The sequence below is a fragment of the Parasteatoda tepidariorum genome, chromosome 8 (assembly GCF_982258835.1).
Source record: "Parasteatoda tepidariorum strain Cologne lab strain chromosome 8, Ptep-v5.0, whole genome shotgun sequence".
Lineage (NCBI taxonomy): Eukaryota > Metazoa > Arthropoda > Arachnida > Araneae > Theridiidae > Parasteatoda > Parasteatoda tepidariorum.
This window is the reverse complement of record NC_141762.1, coordinates 87,128,020-87,149,752: the sequence shown is the minus strand read 5'-3', so window position 1 is coordinate 87,149,752 and position 21,733 is coordinate 87,128,020. Positions and strand designations below refer to the sequence as shown.

The 21,733-nt window shown below is 30.4% G+C and overlaps 1 protein-coding gene across 2 annotated transcripts; it reads right to left on the bottom strand.

The window, feature by feature from the left end:
* Positions 1-4,713: 4,713 nt before the first annotated feature.
* Positions 4,714-20,969, bottom strand: LOC107442500 (uncharacterized). Of its 2 annotated transcripts, none has more exons than XM_043052201.3 (6): positions 20,547-20,969; positions 12,692-12,874; positions 11,003-11,123; positions 8,743-8,854; positions 6,446-6,736; positions 4,714-5,037 (listed from the first exon to the last, which is right to left on the bottom strand). In XM_043052201.3, the coding sequence occupies exons 2-6, from the start codon at positions 12,849-12,851 to the stop codon at positions 4,927-4,929; spliced, it is 795 nt and encodes a 264-aa protein (XP_042908135.2). In that variant the 5' UTR covers positions 12,852-12,874; positions 20,547-20,969; the 3' UTR covers positions 4,714-4,926. The 2 variants fall into 2 exon arrangements, with proteins under 2 accessions (XP_042908135.2, XP_042908136.2); XM_043052202.3 differs by lacking the exon at positions 20,547-20,969 and adding an exon at positions 20,454-20,540.
* Between the last annotated feature and the right edge of the window lie 764 nt (positions 20,970-21,733).

The window sequence follows — 21,733 nt, the reverse complement described above, 5'->3', positions numbered from 1 at the left end:
CAAACCTAGAGGGGGGTTCGATCCCCTGCAGTGACGCGGAAGCATATATTTCGCACACTTTATTTTTTAAAGCAATATGAACTAAACGTTATTTTACAATTATATAGTATTTTTATTTCAAATTTACTAAATTATATATTTTAATATAAACATTTAATTTAAATTTAGGTAGGAAAAAATATAAATTGTTTTTTAATTTAATATTTTTTGTGCGTTTATAATTCATTATCTATGATACATTTTAACTTCGCACAAAAAACTGTTGCGTCTAATTTTTAATTTAATAAAATGAAGAAAAAAAATCATTCTATTTTTCTTTTCGTTACAATTTAGAAGTAAAGCTTAACTAAAATTTAAAAAAAAAAAAAAATTCTATTCTTAATCCTATTAAAAATTCTAAATTCAATTTCTTAATCAAATAAAGAAAAATATCAATTTCTAAATTTGTAATGACTAGGAATTTTAACTGTTTAGCTAATATTGACCATTTTTTATATTAAAAGTGGAATTATTGAAATTTAGATTGTATTCAGTCTTTATATTTAAAATTATTTATATAAATATCCTCAGTGGTAGATGGATCATGGGTTAGAATTTCCAATGGTCAGTCTAACGGTGGGAGGTTTTCCTTTCCACGTAAGGGAGCCTTCAGACTGAATATGATTGCCCTTGACGTTCGTGTGAATGGTTAGAAACTACTGGTTGGGCGATCTACCTCGTACATGGATGAATCGCATCGACCTGCGATCGCCTGCAATGAGAATGCTCTATAACGCAAATGCTTGCTATTTCTATAAAAAAAAAAAAGGTACTCACGTGGACTATTTTATCCTAATACCTAATCCAGCAGTATTCTTCTCTTCTGTGTTGAGTTCAAAATTACAAGGCTTTGAAATTTGATACTGTTAGTCGTAAACTGAAAAAAATATCAGTTGTTCAACACCTATTATAAAATAACATTTGGGAGAGTGGAATACGACAGAGTACTTCGATTGAAATAAGATCTGTCCTCGTAGTTATAATTAGTTGAAATTCTACACTCTTACTACGAAAAAGGAACTACTATACTGGCGTATTATTGTGGCTTGTTTTTCTATGTTCACTGTTTAATTTTCTTTTGTTTCTAAATTACTCATACAGCATACTGATTTTTTTTTATGTCCTAAAGTTGTCCTCTTTAGTGTTCTGTGACTTTTCCAGAGGAGGTCCTTTATAAGCCGCTCGACGTCCAGCGGATGTATATGCATGTGAAGATGTCCTAAAGCCCTTAAATCAGACGAGCCAAAGGATGCCTCACAAGCAGATCTCTTCACTCTTCAGGTTTTGTTTTTTATGTAAACCTGGAAGTTTAACAAAAAATTCGTATTTTCAATCATATTTTAGATAGAAACATAGCCCGATGTACTGATTTCATTTAGAAAAAATGCTGAATTATTTTAATGAGAGTAATTATAATAATTATATAAATTGGCATATAGGAGATTCTCAAAATTACCCCCTGTTTTCTTCAATTGTAGTGATTTTCTTTCTCACCCTCTCTCTTTAAGGAGATGCGTGTTGGGGATCAATTTATTATCAGTTTTCAGCTTAATGGTTTGAATTTTTAAGCAAATCTATGCTACTTTATTTTATTGCCTTCAAAATTTTTTTTTCTTCTTGTAAACGTATTTAATTTGGATGAAAATTAAATTAAATTTAACTCCTGAAATTTTTCGATTTGGGTCTTCATTTATTATGAATATGATCAGTTTTAAATGTTTTTATCGGGATGAATTTAGCAGCTGTAGTAAGTTATTGGAGTGATTTTTTGGATGCCTAGAAAAAAAGAATAAGAATAAAAAAAATGTGGAAGGAATCGAAATAACACTTCTCTCACTTGAATGTTTTTTTTTCCTCTCCATTTTTTGGTTTTTAAGCATATAATATGCAAATGAAATTTAACTTTTTTAACACATTCAAATTATTTTAATATTAATGCGAACGAAATAAAAGAGCAAAACTTAGATCACCCGATGATCCTCAGGTGAAATAAGCTTTGAATCCTGAGTCAGAGAATAGAGTTGGTGAACGATAGTGAGTAAGGGTTGTAGTCTCTAATATTATTATTATTATTTTGGTTAATGGCGGGCAATTGGGTCTATTTCCCATTGGCCTCAGAAATGCCAGAATTGCTACTCTCTTATCGTTACCCAGTGAGCACCTATGGGTAAGCCACGGCGGTGGAGTAGCTTCGCCCACGTCATACAACCACAAACCCGTTCATGGGGCGGGTTACATTCACACAGAAGAAAGGACATAAAACACAGAGAGAGAAAGAAACATCTATGCTCTGAGCGGGATTCGAACCCGCAATCATCCGCTCCGCAGTCAGACATGCTAACCACTCGGCCACCTGGTCGGCCTAGTCTCTAATATAACTAAGAGAACATTAGTTTTTGAGTTTTATTTCATGCATAGTTAAATTTGTTTATTAATTGATTTTTTGTGCTATGTTATTTTGTTTAGCAGTGGAATCGTAATGTTTTGTAGAAAAAAAATTATTTGTCTTACTTAAAAAAAAGTAATTAAGTAGCAAAGTTTCATTTGCATATGAACCCACTCCAATATCTAATTCTTTTGTTTGTTATTCTTTCAGTAATCTTTTAAAGTGTTGGTTGGACAGGTAAATAGAAATACTCTAGCTTCGAGGATTGGTAAGCGACAGCGAGCAGTTGCGTAGTCTCTAATATAGTTAAAATAATCTAATTTTTTTTTTTGTGAAAGTGTACATTAATTACAATAATGTTAATAAATTACATTTAATTATAAAAAAAGTGTGTAAAATGTAAAAGCTAGGATAATAAACAAGACAAAGAGAAAACAAGAGAGGAAGTTGAAATGCCATAGCAATTTCAGCAGTTCATCGATAACGAGTAATAGTTAAACCTCCATAGTTATAAATAAAAGTAGAAAGCGTCGCAATGAAATAAGGAAAGGATATGTAGAAATGATGACTTGAGTGCGGAAAAAAAATCCAAATAACTAAGAATGTATGGATGTTGAGATTTTAAACTTAAAAGTTGAATGTTGAGAGCGATATAACAATATCAAGTGAAATAGGGCAAAATATGAATGAAGGCAAAATATCAAGTGAAAAAAGGTGAAAAGCAAAAAGAAATCTTCAAGATTAATCCTTCTAAAAATAAATGATAAAATGTAGGTTTTTATGACCCTCGCTGTGTTTACTCTGACTGGGGGGTTACTAATTTGCATTACCAATTAGACATTACTAATTGCATTATCTTTACACCGGGTGGCGCAAGTGCCACCTACTTTGTATGTTAAAATATACTCTGGAATGAGCGCCGCTGAGAGAAAAATAATCGATGTTAAAACTCGGGATCATATTTGGGAATCCTTAGTTCTGACAGATCCTTAGTACTGACAGATTTGGGACTTGGCAATTGTGAGAAGTTCAGGAAAGTAATACTATATCTTTTGGAAGATATGTACTATAAGGGTAGCCTTATTTATTGGTCATAAGTTACAAAAAATATTTCAGAGAGGTTGACCTTAGATATTCTGTGTATTTTGTAGCGATGATATTTTAAGTTATAAAATAGAAGTTTTTGAATGAACACATTTTTTTCGTCAGATTCGAATTTTCGACCCATAAAACAGTAATCAGGAAAATATAGTCTCAACAGTTTAGGCAGGAGAGGGGTTGAAAGTTTCATTTCTTGTGTGTTTCGTCATTTCTGTAGAACTATTTAAGCGAATCATAACATTATTGCTCGCAATTATAAAACACATTTGTGCAAAGATAAATTCTAAATAATTTTTTTTTTATAATTCTTGAAGTGTTTTCAGTGTACTGCTTTCAATTTAATGTTTCAAGGTTGAGGCAATAAGCGCTTTAAACTGTTTTGATTTTAATGCTTCTAAAGTGACAAGGAAAATTTTTGCATCAGTATTTTTTCAATTACATTTCTTATAACCATAGAATAAATAGTCTTTCATGAATCAAATCTCGTTTCTGATCAATTGCCAAATGATTAAACTCTTGAGGATGGTTTCTGGGAGAGGTTTCTACCCCCCCCCCCCGACGAAACTGATTTTAGCCGTCCTTCCGGTTTGACAGTAATAAGATATCTTTAAGTTCATCTATCTTGGATACTTCTATATTCTATTATGAGTAGTTAAAAGTTCTTAATTAAATAATTGACTACTTGAACTTCCAGAGGAAGAAGACCTCCTATACCCACACATGTGACTTATGATGTCAGAGCCAGCAAATCTTTATCAGCACAATGGCGTATTAATGGCGTAGTTTCTCTACAAAAGTTAGAATGTTAACCAACTATAATTGAATTCAGAGCCGTATCGCACATCGATGTAACTGTAACTGTGATATATTTTTGTTTTGTGAACCTGATAACTTCGATGCTTAGTTAGTTTATGTTCCACATGGATTTATGTCTGTCTTTATGTAAATATATAGTGAAAGAATTTAAATCTTTGAGAAAGAATCCTTGTGGAAAAATTTAAAATGTATCACTTAAGACTGATAGTTGACTGGCTTGGCTGACTCGAAATAGAATGGAAAGAATAGTTGCCAAAACGTAAACAACTGCCACGTTTCAGCAACCAATCAGGGGAGAGATACCCACACTACGTCACTTGCAAGTATCCCATTGTGTGATAAAATTATTTAATGCAAACACACTGCCATCATTTAAAAAGCAAACTTTCACAAATATTTTAATTATTTAAGAAATATAATACAGTTGCAATAAAGTTCAGTGGAACTAGAATGACAAATTTAAAAACTAATCTTGGAATGTTGAAGATGAATATTTAAGAATAAACACATCGTAGATGAAAAAGAGCCATCTTGTGATGGAATAAGAAGAAGGAATTTCAATGATGGGATGAGAGAAAGGAATTTCATACATCTTCACTATCCATTTCAGATTTTTTGTTCAGTCTCTCAAGTTGCTCATCAACATCTGGCCGATTCATTCTGTTGCGTTGATGTACATCTTTTTCGTAGATATTCTGAAAAAGAAAAAAAAATGTGCTTAATAATTATACCCGATAAAAATGAAACTTTTCTCACACATTTCTACTTATTTCAAGATTGTTTTTATGTTTTTAACTCTGAAATTATTCCTTACTTGTATATCTATTGTCTTTATCTTTCTGTTTCATAAATTTTGCGACCACAATAGTTTGTTTCATAATTAATTTGAATTCAAAGATCAGAAGAAATGAGATTTTGTTAATGTTTTTTTTTTAACAATTTAAACTGAAGCAGTGGAGTGCAAACTTTTCTATTTGGAGGGAGTAAAAATAAATAATAAAAACATGAGGTGGAAAAAATTAAAATAAAAGAAAAATTCTTTGATAAAAAATAGATCAGAGTTATTTTTGATCGAAATCGCTTACAAAGGCTCAAAGTCTCGATATATATACAAAAATAATAACTGAAAAGCGTGTTTTTCTTCTATCTATCAAAATGGATGCTGCATGGGACGCCTGGAACAAATTTCATGATTAAATGCTCCTGAAACTATTGTAATCACAGTAGGGAGCTATAAAAAGGGCCTATTACATATCTGCAAACTCTATCGAACGATTTTATTTTTAAATTTAGTTTTAAAATTCATGTGATCACATTTTATTTTTACCTATACGATTTTAAACTACCACTAATGTATAAATAATTTAAATAAATATATACGAGGCCTGCTACTTATTTGAAAGAGTTTTTAATTGATGGTTAAAATTTAACAAAACACCAGCTTACAATTTCAAGTGAATTATTATTTTCTTATCATTGAAAAAAAAAAAAAACCTTTTTTGAAAAGTTTGAATGGTGCGCTATTAATATAGAGAAGAAAAATACCGAAAAGATATATTTCATTTTATAACCGCGGTTGAACAGCCGACCCAATTTCGGGCTTACTACTACTAATGTTCAACTCCGTAAAATTGTAATTTTGTATCCAATCCAGAAGACAAGGGAACTCTTGGATCTGGTTCTGGGAGAAATTTTCCCACTTGGAGGACTTCTTGATGGAACGCATTTGAGTTACATGGAAAGAAAAACTGCGAAAACTGCCCACAGTTAGCCTGATGGCAAGGGGACTCTAACGCACGATCCGTCTGCCATTGAGGATATTACGTCAGCACTGGGATGGGTGCAAGCCGGATGCGGAATCCGTATCCACCAACCACTGGGATTCGAATCTGGGTCACAAGTTGCGTTATTATAAATTATTTTGTTTGTTTTCTATTTCTGATTAAAGTAGCATTGTAATTATGATTAAATACTTAAGGTATTGTAATTACTATGCACTCTCTGTATAAGAACTTAGCGTTATTACGTTATATGTGTCGTAAATTTTTTTCTGCATAGGGATTTCCCCCCCCCCCATATTTCATATGGTTTTTAATTTCTTACCGAGCAGCTTTTCTTTCTTCTTTTCACCTGTCGGAAGTGGAATGCAAACGCACAAGATGTTATGACGAGAAGCACGGCGAAGCCGATCAAGAGACCAATCAAAAGTTCACGGTAACTGTCGGAACTTTTCTTCTGTTCCCGGATGATGATGTCATTAAAGGAATTGACAATGGATTCCAGTCCCTGGTAGAAGTATCCGGAATCAAAGTGGACCTGACAGTCCTGCAGAATCTGAGCTGCTGTCGCTTCTGGTAGGATAGTTTGCACAGATGAACCCAGGCTAAAACCTGTCTGGAGAGTAAAAATAAATTAATACATAAAAATCTGAAATGAGGAAGAAAATAAATGCATAAAATCTGAATTGGGTGCTTGCACTCCAAGAAGAAGACAACCAATACCCACTCATGTGACTTATGACGTAAGCAGTAATATGGCTTATTAAAGTTGAGCTAAGTTTCTCTACTTAAAATTTTAATTAACGGGAAGTTAATTAAATACAAAGCCGTTAAAAACATCAAATTTGTTGAAATACAATTCTTTCTAGTATACTTCTTTTACTTAACTTAGATTTATTATTTGTTTATGCATTTTATTGTAAGAGTGATATATTTTTGTTTTGTGTACCTGATAACTTCGATGTATAATAAGTTTGTTTATGTTCTACAGGCTTCGTGCCTGTCTTTGGGTTAAGTCTTTGAGTAAATATGTAGTGGTAGAATTGAAAACTTTGTGAAAGAATATAGGCTGTGTTACTTAAAAGAATCGATATTTGACGGGCTTGGCTTACTCGAAAGAGTAGTTGCTAACGCAAACAAATGCCACATTTCAACAACCAATCACGATCGAGATACCCACACTACGTCACTTGCAGGTATCCCACTGGATACCTACAAGTGACGTCATCGTGGATAAATTGTGGCATTTGTTGATTCAGACGCCAATCTGGTTCGACACATGCATGACGTCACTTAGTATCTAATTAAATCTGAAATAGATCACATGGCTATTAGGTCATAATCACTTACTGTAAGTGCCCAATTGAGGATGCAGCTAAAGATGTAAAATCTGATTCAAGGAGAAAATAAATGTGAGGAAATTAACAAGAGGAAGAAAATAAAAATGTAAAATCTTATACTGATGAAAACAAATGAGCAAAATCTGACTAGGGGATTAAAATAAGTGTGTAATCCTTAACTTGTGGAAGAAAGAAAATGGATAAAACTTCCCTCGTAGATTAAATTTAAAGTGTTAAATTAGACCTATTAAAAAGGACAAAAAAACTTTTGTTTCAGAAATTTAAATAATTCAAAAATTATTTTCCAAAATGGATTTATTTTCTGACATTGCACCGGATACAAGATAGAGATTGTCCAATTTCTGTATAAGTACACAGTATTATAAGTTTTCTTACATTTTAATGGATACAACTACTTTAATTAAAATAATAAAAAATTAAAAAGCTATTTTAAATTGTGCAATATATAATTTTGTTAATTTAATTTTTAATAATAAATGATTATTATTTGTCATTATTATTCTTACTATTTGCTGTAATAAATTATAATTATGCGTCAAAATTATTAATAAAAATGTTATTCGTCAAAGTCTAATAATTATAGACTTGTAATTATAGATATTCGATTTAAAATCTGTCATTTTCACTATGTTTGAATTTGCGGGCCTCGATTTAACTCAGTGTGAGCGCATCTTAAAGATTAAAAACATTCGAATTTTTTTTTCAGAGTCTAGTAAGTTTCAAAATTCGTTTATCATCTAAAAATCTGCAGGTTTGCAAGAGTTTGTCTGTTCACTGTCGCATTTTTTTGTGTCATTTGTTCTAGATCTTTTATTATGTTTTTTTTCTCTTTTTATTCCATGCACATTTTGGACATTCCGACCATAAGATTTCATCTTCTGACCGTAAAAAAAGGTATTGCCTTAAATAATATAATTAGTTTGATATAAATGATACAACGCCAATTTCTCAAAAAGTTCTTTGATTTATTGAGAGTTTCCAATGGCTTAATACTTATTGATTAATAATCATGTAGCAAAAAAAAGTGCAACTAAAAAGCTCTTTTTTTACTTTTTGATATTTCATTCGCAATCGTGTAAAGTAACGTTAGAATTGCTGGTTGGATGGTGTTATCTAATATTATATGCAGCTTGGGCTACTATATCAGTTAAGTTGGGTATTTGGGGTCAGTTAAATTGGGTAAAAAATTTGCACAAGATCAACAACAGCAAGGTTTAAACATGGTATGAGTAAATTTAAAATTAAATCAAGTGCAACTTACTATATTTAGTTGCGTGACTAAAACAATTATGATGTCGTCGTCACATGCGCCAAGATGCCATGTTTTTCTTATCATTTCTGCTAAATTGTTTCCTGGATTTTCTACAGTAAGCCTGAAAGCAAGCAGAAGTTTTTGAATAAGGAAGTTATTGCTCCAATACTGTATGATAAAAATAGACAATTTCTCAGTTTCATGAAACTGATTCGATAGTTTAGAAATCCTGTTTTATTTTTCCTTCAACAATATAAGTACTTTTGAGGGGGCTTTCCAAACATAATATTGATATTTTAAGTTAATAAAATTCAACAACGTAAAAAAACAACAAATATCACATAAACAAGCATCATACTATAGATTGGGTCCTAAAAGAAATACTTTTTATTAGTACCTAAGCACAGAATGAGACAAAAAAATAGAGTTACTCATTATTCATTTAGCTTTTTGGTTAGTTTTGAAACCTAGCGATTCCCATAGTATTGACTTCAGAATCATCTTCCTGATCATTTCATCAGTATACACATCATGCCTCAATTAATAAGATGTTTGCTTGAACATTTATTTTCGTTTATTCCGTGATATTAGGGAATAGAGAATTTGGAGAAGAAATTCATAAAAGTTCGAAACCTATACAGCGCAATTTCTCCTCATCTAATAAAGTGAAAATTGTTTACTATTACTCTTGAACACAGTTGACAAGAGTTATGACGTCCAAATAAGGTGCGCACGCCATCAAACCTAAAACAACACCCATTTTTCCAATGGGTAATAGAGAAAACAGAAATAAAATCTTCCATCCAAGAGGGAAAGGGAAGAGGCCTCTAAAGGTCATTTATCTTAATATGCAAATATACTTTTATCACGGGTTAAAAGTTTGTTACGGGTAAAAAGCTTATTAAACCTTAGTTTGAGGAGCCTTATGGGCTCAAGAGATAGAGCGTTAGCCTCCCACGGTGCCCCTGGTTCGAATCCCAGCGGCGACTGGTTGTTTCAAATTCTGTTCTCGCCAATCACCGACCACGGTGCTGACGTAAAATATTCTCAGTGGTAGACGCATCATGGGTTAGAATCACCTTGCAATCAAGCTAACCGTGAGAGGTTTTACTCTCCATATAACGCAAATGTGGGTTAGTTCCATCAAAAAAGCCCTCCACAAAGGCTAGTTAGTCTAAGTCAAAGGTTATCAACTGGCGGCCAGCGAAGCCTTTTTTGTGGCCCGCGAACTAAAATATATTAGTTGTAATTTTTTTGCGGACAATTTTCGTAACAAATCTATATGGGTTTAAAATACTTTTCCCGTTAAAAAATACCTAATTTCTTCGTTTCTGCAAAATTTAACATACCAACAGAGCAAAAAAATTTATTTCTCATGTTTTGCAGCCAAGAAAATATTTATTGAAATACAAAAATAATCGTGTATGTTGCTCTTTTTTTATTTCGTTTCTTTTGTATTTTGTGAATATAATTTAGCCTGTGTGTATCATAAATTTTCTCGAAGAAATTCTCCGATTTAACTTTTTGAAACCAATCATTTTGGACGAAATTATTTACATCTGTAAATTTCCCAATTCTCTCATTGAACATTTTGTGTGATACTATGTAAGTTTTAATACCATTCTTTTTAAGGTTTTATATCTTAACAATTATACATCTGTTGCACATTAATTGTTTAATACATAGGCGCACATTAAAGTTATTCTAGCCAGAATTTTTTAATATGCAATTAAATATTTTTAATATTAAAATAAATATTTTCTACTTTTTTTTTTAATTTGTAATTCAATACTTTTGTTTTGCACAACTTGATAAAAATCTGACAGTAATATTTAATGTTCCTTCAAACATAAAAGAGTCCTATATAAAATTTTGATAAAGTTGCGACCCGCCATTTGACTGGTGTTTTTCTTTGTGGCAACCGGTCTCGTGTAAGTTGGAAACTCCTGGTCTAAATGCTTTATTCAGGAGCTCCCTTGTCTTCAGGGTAGGATGCAAAATCACAAAGCAACGAAGTTGAGCATCGAAAGTCGTTAACTTCAAATTGGATCGACTGTTCAACATTTATTAAATAATAATAATAAAAAACTGAGTCTGGTTTTCGACACGAGTTAAGTTTTTTGGAATTTTATTTAACATTTCTCAATTCGTATTAAGAAAAAATAGGATTCCGATTCACTTTAAACAATCGGAACTCGGATTATCAGAATTTCACTGCGCACTTCTATTTCATGAGTACTACTATAATAAAAGTAGAAATTTTTCTTACTCTTTTGAGTGATTGTATTTAATGAAGATTCCAATTTGAACGTTAGTGTCCTCAGGACATGCTGAACACAGGCATTTGGTGGAAGTTTTCATTTCTTTGGCAAGCATCTCTAGTTTTTCCACTAGAAGTAACAAAAATAAGGCTATTCTATATCACATAAAACATTTCTTCACTTACTGATACGTCCCTATAACCTAATGTTTCAAGGCAAACGCAAAGATCTCGACAATATTTCATTATTGTAGAGATCTTTACGTTTGAAACATCATTTCTTATTTTTAATAAATAACATTAATAAATAAATCTCTCCCATTACAATTTTGGATTAATATGTTATAAACTATACCTTTCGCTAACTTTCTTTGGAGGCAGTGTAGAAACATGGATACGTAATGTTGTGCCAAAGAACGATGATGTTGTGTCTTTCATTTTTTTAACTTTTCTTTTGTGTTTAGTCAGTATTTTGTTTGTTCTCGATGTCGTTACGCTATGTTGAATTTTCCCCATTGGTTTAGCATCAATCTTTGTTATAGATTATACTGCAGACAATTCTGTTCAGGAATTCATGGAACTTTCTTTAATGCTTAGTTAATTTTCACAAGTTCTGTGATCAACGTTGATACCATTTGAAGGCTACTTCACCGAATTAGTAATTTTAAAGTTAAACATGCTTATTTTGTTTATAGCTGTGCTTTCAAAGCGTGTTCCTATAAAACTAAGTAATTTTAAATTAATTTTAATTGACATAAAGAAAAATAAGTTATCTATTTAAAGTAAAATCAACGGAGATAAGGCATTCATTTAAGTAAATCGTAAAAAATCATTTCCTCCTACTGTTAACGATGACTTGAAACTTTATTAATTTTGGTACTTAGTACTTATGGTATTGTGGACATTTGTGCTTTTTTTAACAGGTACCAAATGTACAAATACATGTACTACTGTCTGTACTATGGTATCAAGATTTTTACGATCAACAGAAACTGAAGGAAAATGGGGAAAATTGCTCGACAATAGTAAATTTTGAGTATCATGGGTCAGCATGGAGCAACAGCACCATACCAAATGATACTGTTAATTACAGTTAATCTTTATTTTAATACAGTTAAATTGATGGGATGAACATCTAAAAATGTGTTTTGCTTTATCCACTAATGTAAAGCAACCGGGAAGAGCAATAAAAAAAATGGAAACATTTTAGTTTTATTGTTTGCGTTGATATATGCTTTTCAGTTTTGTTCATGCATTCGTAGCTTTGATTAGAGTTGTGGAGTCAATGGTTGAAAAATGTTTGAAACCAACTCCGACCTCAGTTTTTCCGAAAGCTAGACTACAATTCCGATTTTTGTTCGATTAAAGTTTCCATGAAATTCCCGGAAAGTATTAATTGTTACACTATACTCTTTAACCATTTTCGGTAGCGTAACTTAATTAAAAACTTTAGTGATTTAAGTGCTATTTTAAAACTAAAAAACCTCTATCTTCTCTGTTGACATACAGTGTTGACGCCACAATATCTTTTCCATTCTTTCAAGACACGAAGAATTTCTAGTGTTCTATATTCCCCAATTGGTGACCCTGGATTACTGATTACTAATATTATTACTAATATAAATTATACATCCCTATACAATTTATATCAGTAAGCAAAGCCCGTTAATAAATAAAGATTTTTATTGGTATACACACCATCTCCACGGTCTAGAATGAAGTTAGGATCACAGATATATGAAGCTTTCTGCTGACCACACAATCTCCACTTGACCTGTGGGTTTGGATATTCCAGGAAGAAATCAGTTACACCGTAAACTGTGCTCAGGCTCAAACACCATAACACCCATAGCATCATATTCACTCATCAGGAGACTTATTCTAAAAATAAACACAGTCACAGTTACAAAGATATGTATAAAAAAAGTAATTTAACTCATCAGGAGACTTGTTCTGAAAATAAACACAGTTACAGTTACAAAAATACGTATATAAAAGTAATTTAACTCATCAGGAGACTTATTCTAAAAATAAACACAGTTACAGTTACAAAGATAGGTATAAAAAAGTAATTTAACTCATGAGGAGACTTGTTCTAAAAATAAACACAGTCGCAAAAAAATGCATTAAAAAGTAATTTTAAAATGGAATGTCTCTACTTTAGCAGTTACAAAATCATATCACGTGACTAAAAATTTTTTTTAGTTCAGAGAATTCGCGATCGCAACGAACTATAGGGGGCGTTGTTGTATGAGACGCTTACCTGCGATTTCCATATGAACCGTCATTCAGTTACTCTGGAGACGTCGTTAATGTAGCGTGTAGCATTGCAACGTTCCTTCTTTAATGTGGCTTATTAAATTTAAAAAAGAAAAATGCTTGATCTTCTTTCTTGTACAACCGAAAACAAAATGGTATCTCTTTTTATTAGAGAAGGAATATCCAAAACACATCGGAAAAATATTTGTACATTAACAGAAAAAAATATGTATATTCTTATAAGAGTTAAAACCTAATGCCCGATAAATAGTATTACTAAATGTAATGATATAACATGAAAGGCCCATTTAAACTTTACATTCTATAGTTTTAAGAATCATATTATTTCAAAAATTAAAATGAACAAAAAGTATACATAAGCCTCATAATTTTATGAAATTTAATTTTGTAAACAACGTTTTTTGACAACAATTTTTATCAAAAAATTTCAAGTTTCAATAAAAATCATTATTTAGAAACTAAGAAACGTAAAATAAAGAATGCTGACGAAACAAAAACAAATGAACAATTCTTTTTTGTCGCCATTTTTAGTGCTACAAAAATTCGTCTTTGGGATTTGCCAAAAACAAAACAAGATGCAATTTTATTTTTTCAGGAGGGAAATATTTTACCGAAAAAACGAAAATGTACCAATTCCCACAACATAAAACTTTATCTTGGCAAACTTACGTTTTGGAAATGTTATTTCATTTGGAATCTTATTCATCAGAGTTCATATGGCGATATGATTGTTTTGAATCTATGCTAAACTCTATATCGGCTCATTTTCCACCGAAATCCAATTAACTATTTTGATTTTAAATAAAGTGTTTTATTTTATGAACTGTAGCAAAAATTTTAAGTGTAGATTGGCGGCACTTAAAAACCGCCAAATCTGTAGCGGCGGTGGCGTTAATACGTCGTAAGTACCGAATTTTTATTCCATACTTTTCTGAATCATATTATTTCAAACATTGGAATATACAAGAAGTATACATAAACACATAATGTTATACCATTTAATTTTTCAAAAGTATTTTGAGAACAATTTTTATCAAAAAAATTATAAACTAAAAAACGGAAAATAAAGAATTCTTAGGATAAAAAAAACGATTTTAAGAATTATTAACATTGAAATAAAAACTTTCATATTGTTTCTTTTTTTATTATTCTTATAGTTCTTAATCAGACGTAAAAAACCATTCTGTAGAGAACCATCATCAAATGAAAAAAAAATATTTACAAGCAAATTTTTTATTGTAAAAATCATTGCACTTACCTCATTTATGATTCCCGGAGAATTCCAAAATGATAAGTTCCTTGTTTGAAAACTTTATTCTCAAATAATAGATACATAGTTTATACCTTCATTACTTTTAGATAACATACTACACAGCAAAATTTTATAATTGATATGAATTTGAATATGTAGCTAAAAACAGAATAGCTGAATTCTAGTTGAACTTATTCTTTCAAAATTAAAAAAAACTTACCAAGAAAACGATTTAAATTAATTAAGAATCAGCACAAATGGCACTATTTCAAGTAACTTGGATAATTTTTTATTGTTGTTTTCCGAATTATATGGATACAGAAATATATACTATTCTATAACGAAGAAGAATATGTTATAACTATTACAATTCTGTATGTTCTGAATTCATATTTATTCACTGGAATGACGAAAGCAATGTTGACTTCACTTTAATTCGTAATGAATTGAAGACAGAAGAAATGCATTTTACCTTAATACACACATCTGTAACAGTATCCGAAATCGGAAGTCATCAGTTGCAAGTTTGTTGATAATAGAAATTAAAAATTATTGAGGAATTTTTCTTCAAATGTTTGGCGTGTTCTGTTCCTGAAAGATTTACTAATATTTTGGAGATTTTTTTCAAGTTCTTCGGCCTTTTCCTTAGGGAAATTTTGTTACTTATTTGCTGCTAAAAATGGCGTCTGATTCAGTCAATGACTTTGATGGAACTAAATGAAAACGTGATAAATTAATGTCCGATATTTACAGGCTCCCGCTAGACGGCGTACTCGAGCGTTGCGATCACGAATACAAAATATTCATAAGTTTAAATTTAGATTTATAACAGATACAATGTGAAATAAATAGTATTTCGAGCATACAATTGGGTACTTGAAACTCGAGAAGAAGAAGACCACAGAAATAAGCTTGGCTGTGTGTAAATAAGATGGCGTGCACACGTTATAGTAACAAAGCTTGGTTCATTAACATGCTTAATCAATTTTCGGATAAGATTTAAATGGATACCTGCAAGCGACGTCAAGCGTGTGTGTCAAGCCTTATTGGCTGCTGAATCGTCGCTTGCAGGTATCCAATTCGCATTTTTAATGCTATAAAGGAACATCACCTGACTATGTCTGAAGAATTTTCGGAAATGTATTTTTGAAACAGAATAAGAACTTCTAAATAGCAAATTTTTAAAAACTAGTTTTTTCGAAAATATTGTATGAAAATGCATTGAATGCTATTCAATTGAATGAAACAAATACATGTTCAATCCTCTCACAGAAATGCTATGGTAATAAAAAATAAAATGATATTTTCAAACATGATTCATCTTGGATTTTCTGACTCATCACTGTGGATAGTGCAGGTTGAAAACAGTATATGAATTAACCCAGTGTTTCCCAAAGTGTGGTCCCTCAGGGATACGGGAACAGTTTAGCAGGGGTATGAGTTCTTACGCGAAATATCTTGCAACAAACGAAAATTTCAAAAACTTTTATTTAAAAACAAAGCTATCCATGAAAATTTACGATTACGTATTTTTCTATTGGTAATTTTTTGCAGAGTTAACAGTTAATAATTAATGGTGCCAACAGCCAGGTGTGATTTTTAACTTTTGTACAATTTTTTATAGTAAAGGTTTGTAATAAATTCTACTTATTTTGACTTCTATTTTCTACTTATTTTTATAAAATATAATTTTCATCCCTATAACTGTTATCATAGCAAAAACAATATCATCCTTCTCGCTGATGCAAATAAGTTTACTAAAAAAACTTAGTGCCAAAAGAGAAAAATAAACATATTTTCAAAAAAATACATTTATTTTCTTATTAGTGGTACACAGGGTTACGAAAAATTTAGAAAGGGTACAAAAATGTTTTAAGTTTGGGAAACACTGAATTTACCAATCATTACAAGGATATGAACCTTTAACCTTTTTCTTTCTTTTTTTTTTGTAAAAAAAGAAGAATATTCATTGAGCCATTCTTACGCGAAAGAAAATCTGTTAGAAAATATTTATCGAAATATTAGCAAATGGAAAAGAAAAGTTTTACGAAAAAGAAGGAAAAAAAAGAAGAAACATCTTCTGAATTGAACAGCGTGGTACGTTGAATATTTTTTTTTTTTATTTGTATTGAAAGGCATTGAATTCATAAATCAAAATTGAATTTAGCGGAGGAATGAAAGCATGATGCGTGAATAACAGAAAATAAGTAGTTAATAAAAATTTAAGTTCAAATCAGTGCCAACAAGTTTGTTTACAGAATTGGTTCCTTCCAAGAAAATATTTTTTGGCACAAATTTAACAGAAATTATTTTTTAGTATCACTTTCTCTTGAAATTTTCGAATGAGAGCATGGGCCCCATTAGAAAAACAAAATTTTGATAATATAATTTTCTTTTCAATTTTTTGAATGTATCAAATGTTCGGTTAAAATGTAACGTTTTATCTATTTATTTTTTATTATTTATTTTTCTTTTCAAATCTGACTCCAATTTTTTTTTTTTTTAATGTCCAGAAACCAGTCAGGTTTGTTTTATTTATTTTTAATCAATCTGTTTTCCGAAAATATTTTAACAAATATACTTGTAATATTATTTTTTTTCTTAGAATGACGCATGATTTTGATAAATTTTTTTGTAGAGATATTGCATTACGTCCAAAATGTAGCTAATGTTTGACTAAATCAAATAGAGAAAACGTTTTGAGGCCAAATTATAAACAGGTTAATATTATATAATGGTCGAGTGTCCAGCTCCTGTAGTAGCTTTAAAACCCTCCCACCTTCAATTCATTGGGTCTCAGCTAGTCTGGGAAGTAAAGGCGACCGGTGCGCCATGATGATTACACTGCCATGATGATATCATGCCGTTGACCTCGAAATTGTGGAAGCTTCACCTCCCTGACTTATAAACTGACTGTTGCAAGAGTGTTATTCTTTTTTACGAACAAATTCATGAAAAACTATGTGTGAAAAAAACAGATGAAAATGCGGTAGTAGGGAAGAGTCGGGTAGCCCCACCTACTTAAGGAGTATTGCTTATATTTCTGTATAATATTGAGTAATAATCAATATTTTTGTATGTTTCTATTGTTTTATCATCTAATTAAATAATCCAAAAAGAATAAACCACAAAAAGGAATAGTTTAACTTAAAAAAATAGAAATTTAAAAAAACATGTTTTTCAGCTCTTTTCAAAATGTGTCGGGTAGCCCCGCCCAGTTGCAAAAATTAAATTTTTTGACTGTTTTTTCAGGTGTAAATGAAAATGACCAATGTATTGACAATAGATAAACCTCATTTATCATTTTTATCACAAAATTATTTTATTTATTACATATTTATATACTTTTAGTGAATTCTATCACTTAATAACAATCATTTAATAACAACAATATTTGTTGTTAAAAATGCATATAGCATTCAAATTTGAAGCAATAAAATAATCTTTGCAACTGTACATTTATCGACGAAATAAAATTGGGTGGTAATACCCGACAATCATGTGAGCGGGGCTACCCAAAATCCAATTTTTTTTGTAAATTTGTAATTACTCGAACAATTTTTCACATACAAACTTCTTTCTTTGTGCAAATCAAACTTAAGACTACATACTTTAATGCTGTATGTATAGAAAAAATTATTTTTTTAGTATTAAAATGAAGTTTAATTGAAACATTCAACCAATGTTTCTTAATTTCATGACTACTGTATTCAACATATTTTCAAAACTATTGTTTACCATGTTACCAGCTGCATAAATACTTGAGACTTCGAAAATAATCTTTTTTTAATATAACAATTAATGTCCGATGGCCCATTGACTTGAAAAAATATTCTATACATATGAAATTGACAGTGGGCGGGGGTACCAGCTGGGCGGGGCTACCCGACTCTCCCCTACTTATTTGTTTAAAACCAGCACATATTTCTTTCTATATACTGTTTCTCTACTTTCTGTACGGAACTGTGCTTAGCTTTTAATGCCCAAATATAAATATTTATATTATTAATATACTATGGTAGACAAAACTATATTGTTTCTGCGGAACAAATCCTAATAATGAAACACTTGTGCCACCACTTTTTCCTTTTTCGTGAAAGGGAACAGTCTTTTTCAAGGACACTAGGCAAAACGAATTAAATAAAATGATTTTTTTAAGATTAAACTCTCCTTTGATTTAATTAATAGTGAAAATGTCTTAGCAAGATAAGTTTGGTATCCGTTTTCTTCCTCAGATATCACTATGCAACTCCAACTTGCATGTTTCTCAACGGCATTTTTACTATTACTCAAAAACATATTCACGGCAGTCATGGTAGAACACCCTGCATATTTATACCAGCAAGTTAGCATATTTTGTAAACACTTCACGAGCTATGAACGAAGTAAATAAATAAATCACAAACTCGTACAGAAGGCAATATAAAATCATAAGTGTCTTATTTTATAATCTTAAAAAGTAACTAATTTTTTACCTTTATTTTATATTATTTTATGAAATAAACAAGAAAATAATAGTAAAAATTGTTTAAAAAGATGCATTTTGGAATCGTTTTCTATTTTTTTTTAAATATTTGCTTCAAACTTAAAATAGGATATTATAAACACGTTTTTGTTATGAATATTTATGATACAATATTTGATAAAATGTGTAAAATTCGAAATTTTTACTCCTTTCAAATATAAAGCTTGAACAAAGAATGTTAAGAATGTTTACTGAATTGTTTGAACATTTCCAACCAATTCAAAATTAGTCAATTCAGAAATATAGAGCCAAACGTTTCAAATTAGAGACAGAGTTAGCAAAATAAGATTTCAACACAAACAAAATTAAAATTATTTCTCTGAAATACTAACTTTGCTTACAGTAAAGGTAAAAATCTAAAATGTAAGCGAAGTTTTAATAAATCAAGCATAGAAAAATCTTACTTATACTTTTAATTTTTAGTGCGAAGTTAGAAATTATAGAAAATTACAGTGAAAATAGATTCGTAGATCTACTTACATAACTTCCATAAAATTACAATAAAATAATTTTGATTTCTTTACAGCGATAAACATGTTAAAATTATTTTCAGCGTTTTGCATTATTTCTATTGCTATAAAATAATTTCAGTTTCCGTCATAAAAAACATAATAAAATTTTCTACTACATTTTTTCACAACTTCCATACTATATATTTTTTTTAGAAATTTGTATTTCTTCCTTAAAAACAAGTATATTTTTGCTTTTATATTGAACATAAATTCCAAGTCATTATTATATTAATCATTTCTAATCCAAAAAATTTCTTTATATACATGGTTAGTTTTGCTTAAATTTTTTTTAACATGTTCAAATTAGACTATATATTACATTTTTTTATAAATTTAATCCCATTTTATATTACAATTTGTAATCAAACAATTTCTTTATAAGGCTAGTTTTATTTTAAAAAAATACATTTAAATTGAGAAAAAGAATACAATTTGAACTGTAGGTAATACAATAGAAGGTTTCTATTTATTTAAACTTTTGTTTCTCAAAATATGCTATATCCAACTCACATTTTGGGCTATATATAACGATATAATAATACATTATGAGTTAAGTAAGCTATCTTTTTATATTAATTGAATACATATTTAAAACTTTAATTTGCCGTAACTTCAACAGTAAAAAAACGGCTTTAGATTTAATATAAACTAGGGTAGAAAATTTTGAATTATCAAATTTGAAATTAAGCAGTTAAAAATTGACTATGTCTTTGGATAACTCCCAATATAAGCAACCATGAAACTTTTAATAGTTATCAAAAATAAATTGAAGTATTTATTAAAACTTATCAAAGAGGAATGTTTAATTTCCTGTTTTAAAAAGAATGTTTAATAATCTGAATTTTTTAGAATGACTATTATAAACAAAGAGATGTAATTATCAATACATACATTATCTTTTTTGAAGTAACTGTATCGCGCACCTGTGTAGGAAAAAAGATAACAATTTTTATGTCAATAAAAATAATTGGAACAATACTTTACCTTATTCTTAGTAATGCATTATGGGAGAAACTTCACAACAAAAATCCAGAATTTCAGCATATGATGAATTACCTATAACATTATTCAAAGCTTTGGTTCGTAAACAAAACTAGAATTATTAATGTAACGAACACCTAGAACACCTTTTTTAGAATACGTAGTAAATGGACTTTGATCGACATCCGGGTATTAATGATAAAAAGACGGAATAAAAAATGAAGAGACACAACATATGTTATGTCTTCTGAAGAGTCTTCTATCATTTCAGTATGACTAATTTTATATCACGTGATTTAATATTTAAATAGTTTGGAGTTATTAGAATTTTTTTTTTGCGGTTTATTATAGAATGAATATTGCAAGAGGTTTTAATTCATAGAGCGCATGACGAAAGAAGTAAATATTTTATTTTATGACAAATTTAATTCTATTTAGATTTTTGTTACTACGTCGTAAAACGTCGTACTTATTTTAGGAAACAAAAATATTTAATTGGAATTGCTGGAAGAAATTGTTTAACAATGTTAAGGTAGTTCGTATTATTCAAGAAATTACGCTGGTTTCTGAATTCGTTTAAGTTGAAAATAGCGTTTCAATAACGTGGAATCAATTTTGCTCATTAAAATGTTTCTAACTCTTTTCTTTTTACGGTATTTTTTTATTTCGTATTTGCGAACCACACGAAATCAAAATTTTGATCTCATCTAACTAGCTAATAGACTGTCATCTAACTAGGTAATAGCAAGTTTCGATTGTTTCCAGACCACTACTTACAGAATTTATAAATATTTTAATCGGAAAAAATTTACTGTTAATCCACCTTTCACCCTTTTTCTGATTAGCTATAGCACTTAAAGGATGATCGGAAGGCAAGCCATCACAATTTTGATCCTCTGCAAAGGGGTTGGCACTTCCGCTTCAATAGCCCGACTACCTGCACCAGAAGTCGATCACTTTACGGTAGAAGAGTTTAACGAGGACCCATACCGCACACATTCTGTCCCTACTCAGACTGATCCAAGGGGTCACCCACCCGCACACTGACCGCAGCCAGTGATGCTTGACTTCGGTGATCTGCTGGGAACCGTGTCTTAACGATCAGTCCATTGCGGGACTAAATTTCCATTGGATATATGTGACTGATGAAAGTACAAGTTCTAATCGTTTCCTGACTGATGAAAACATAT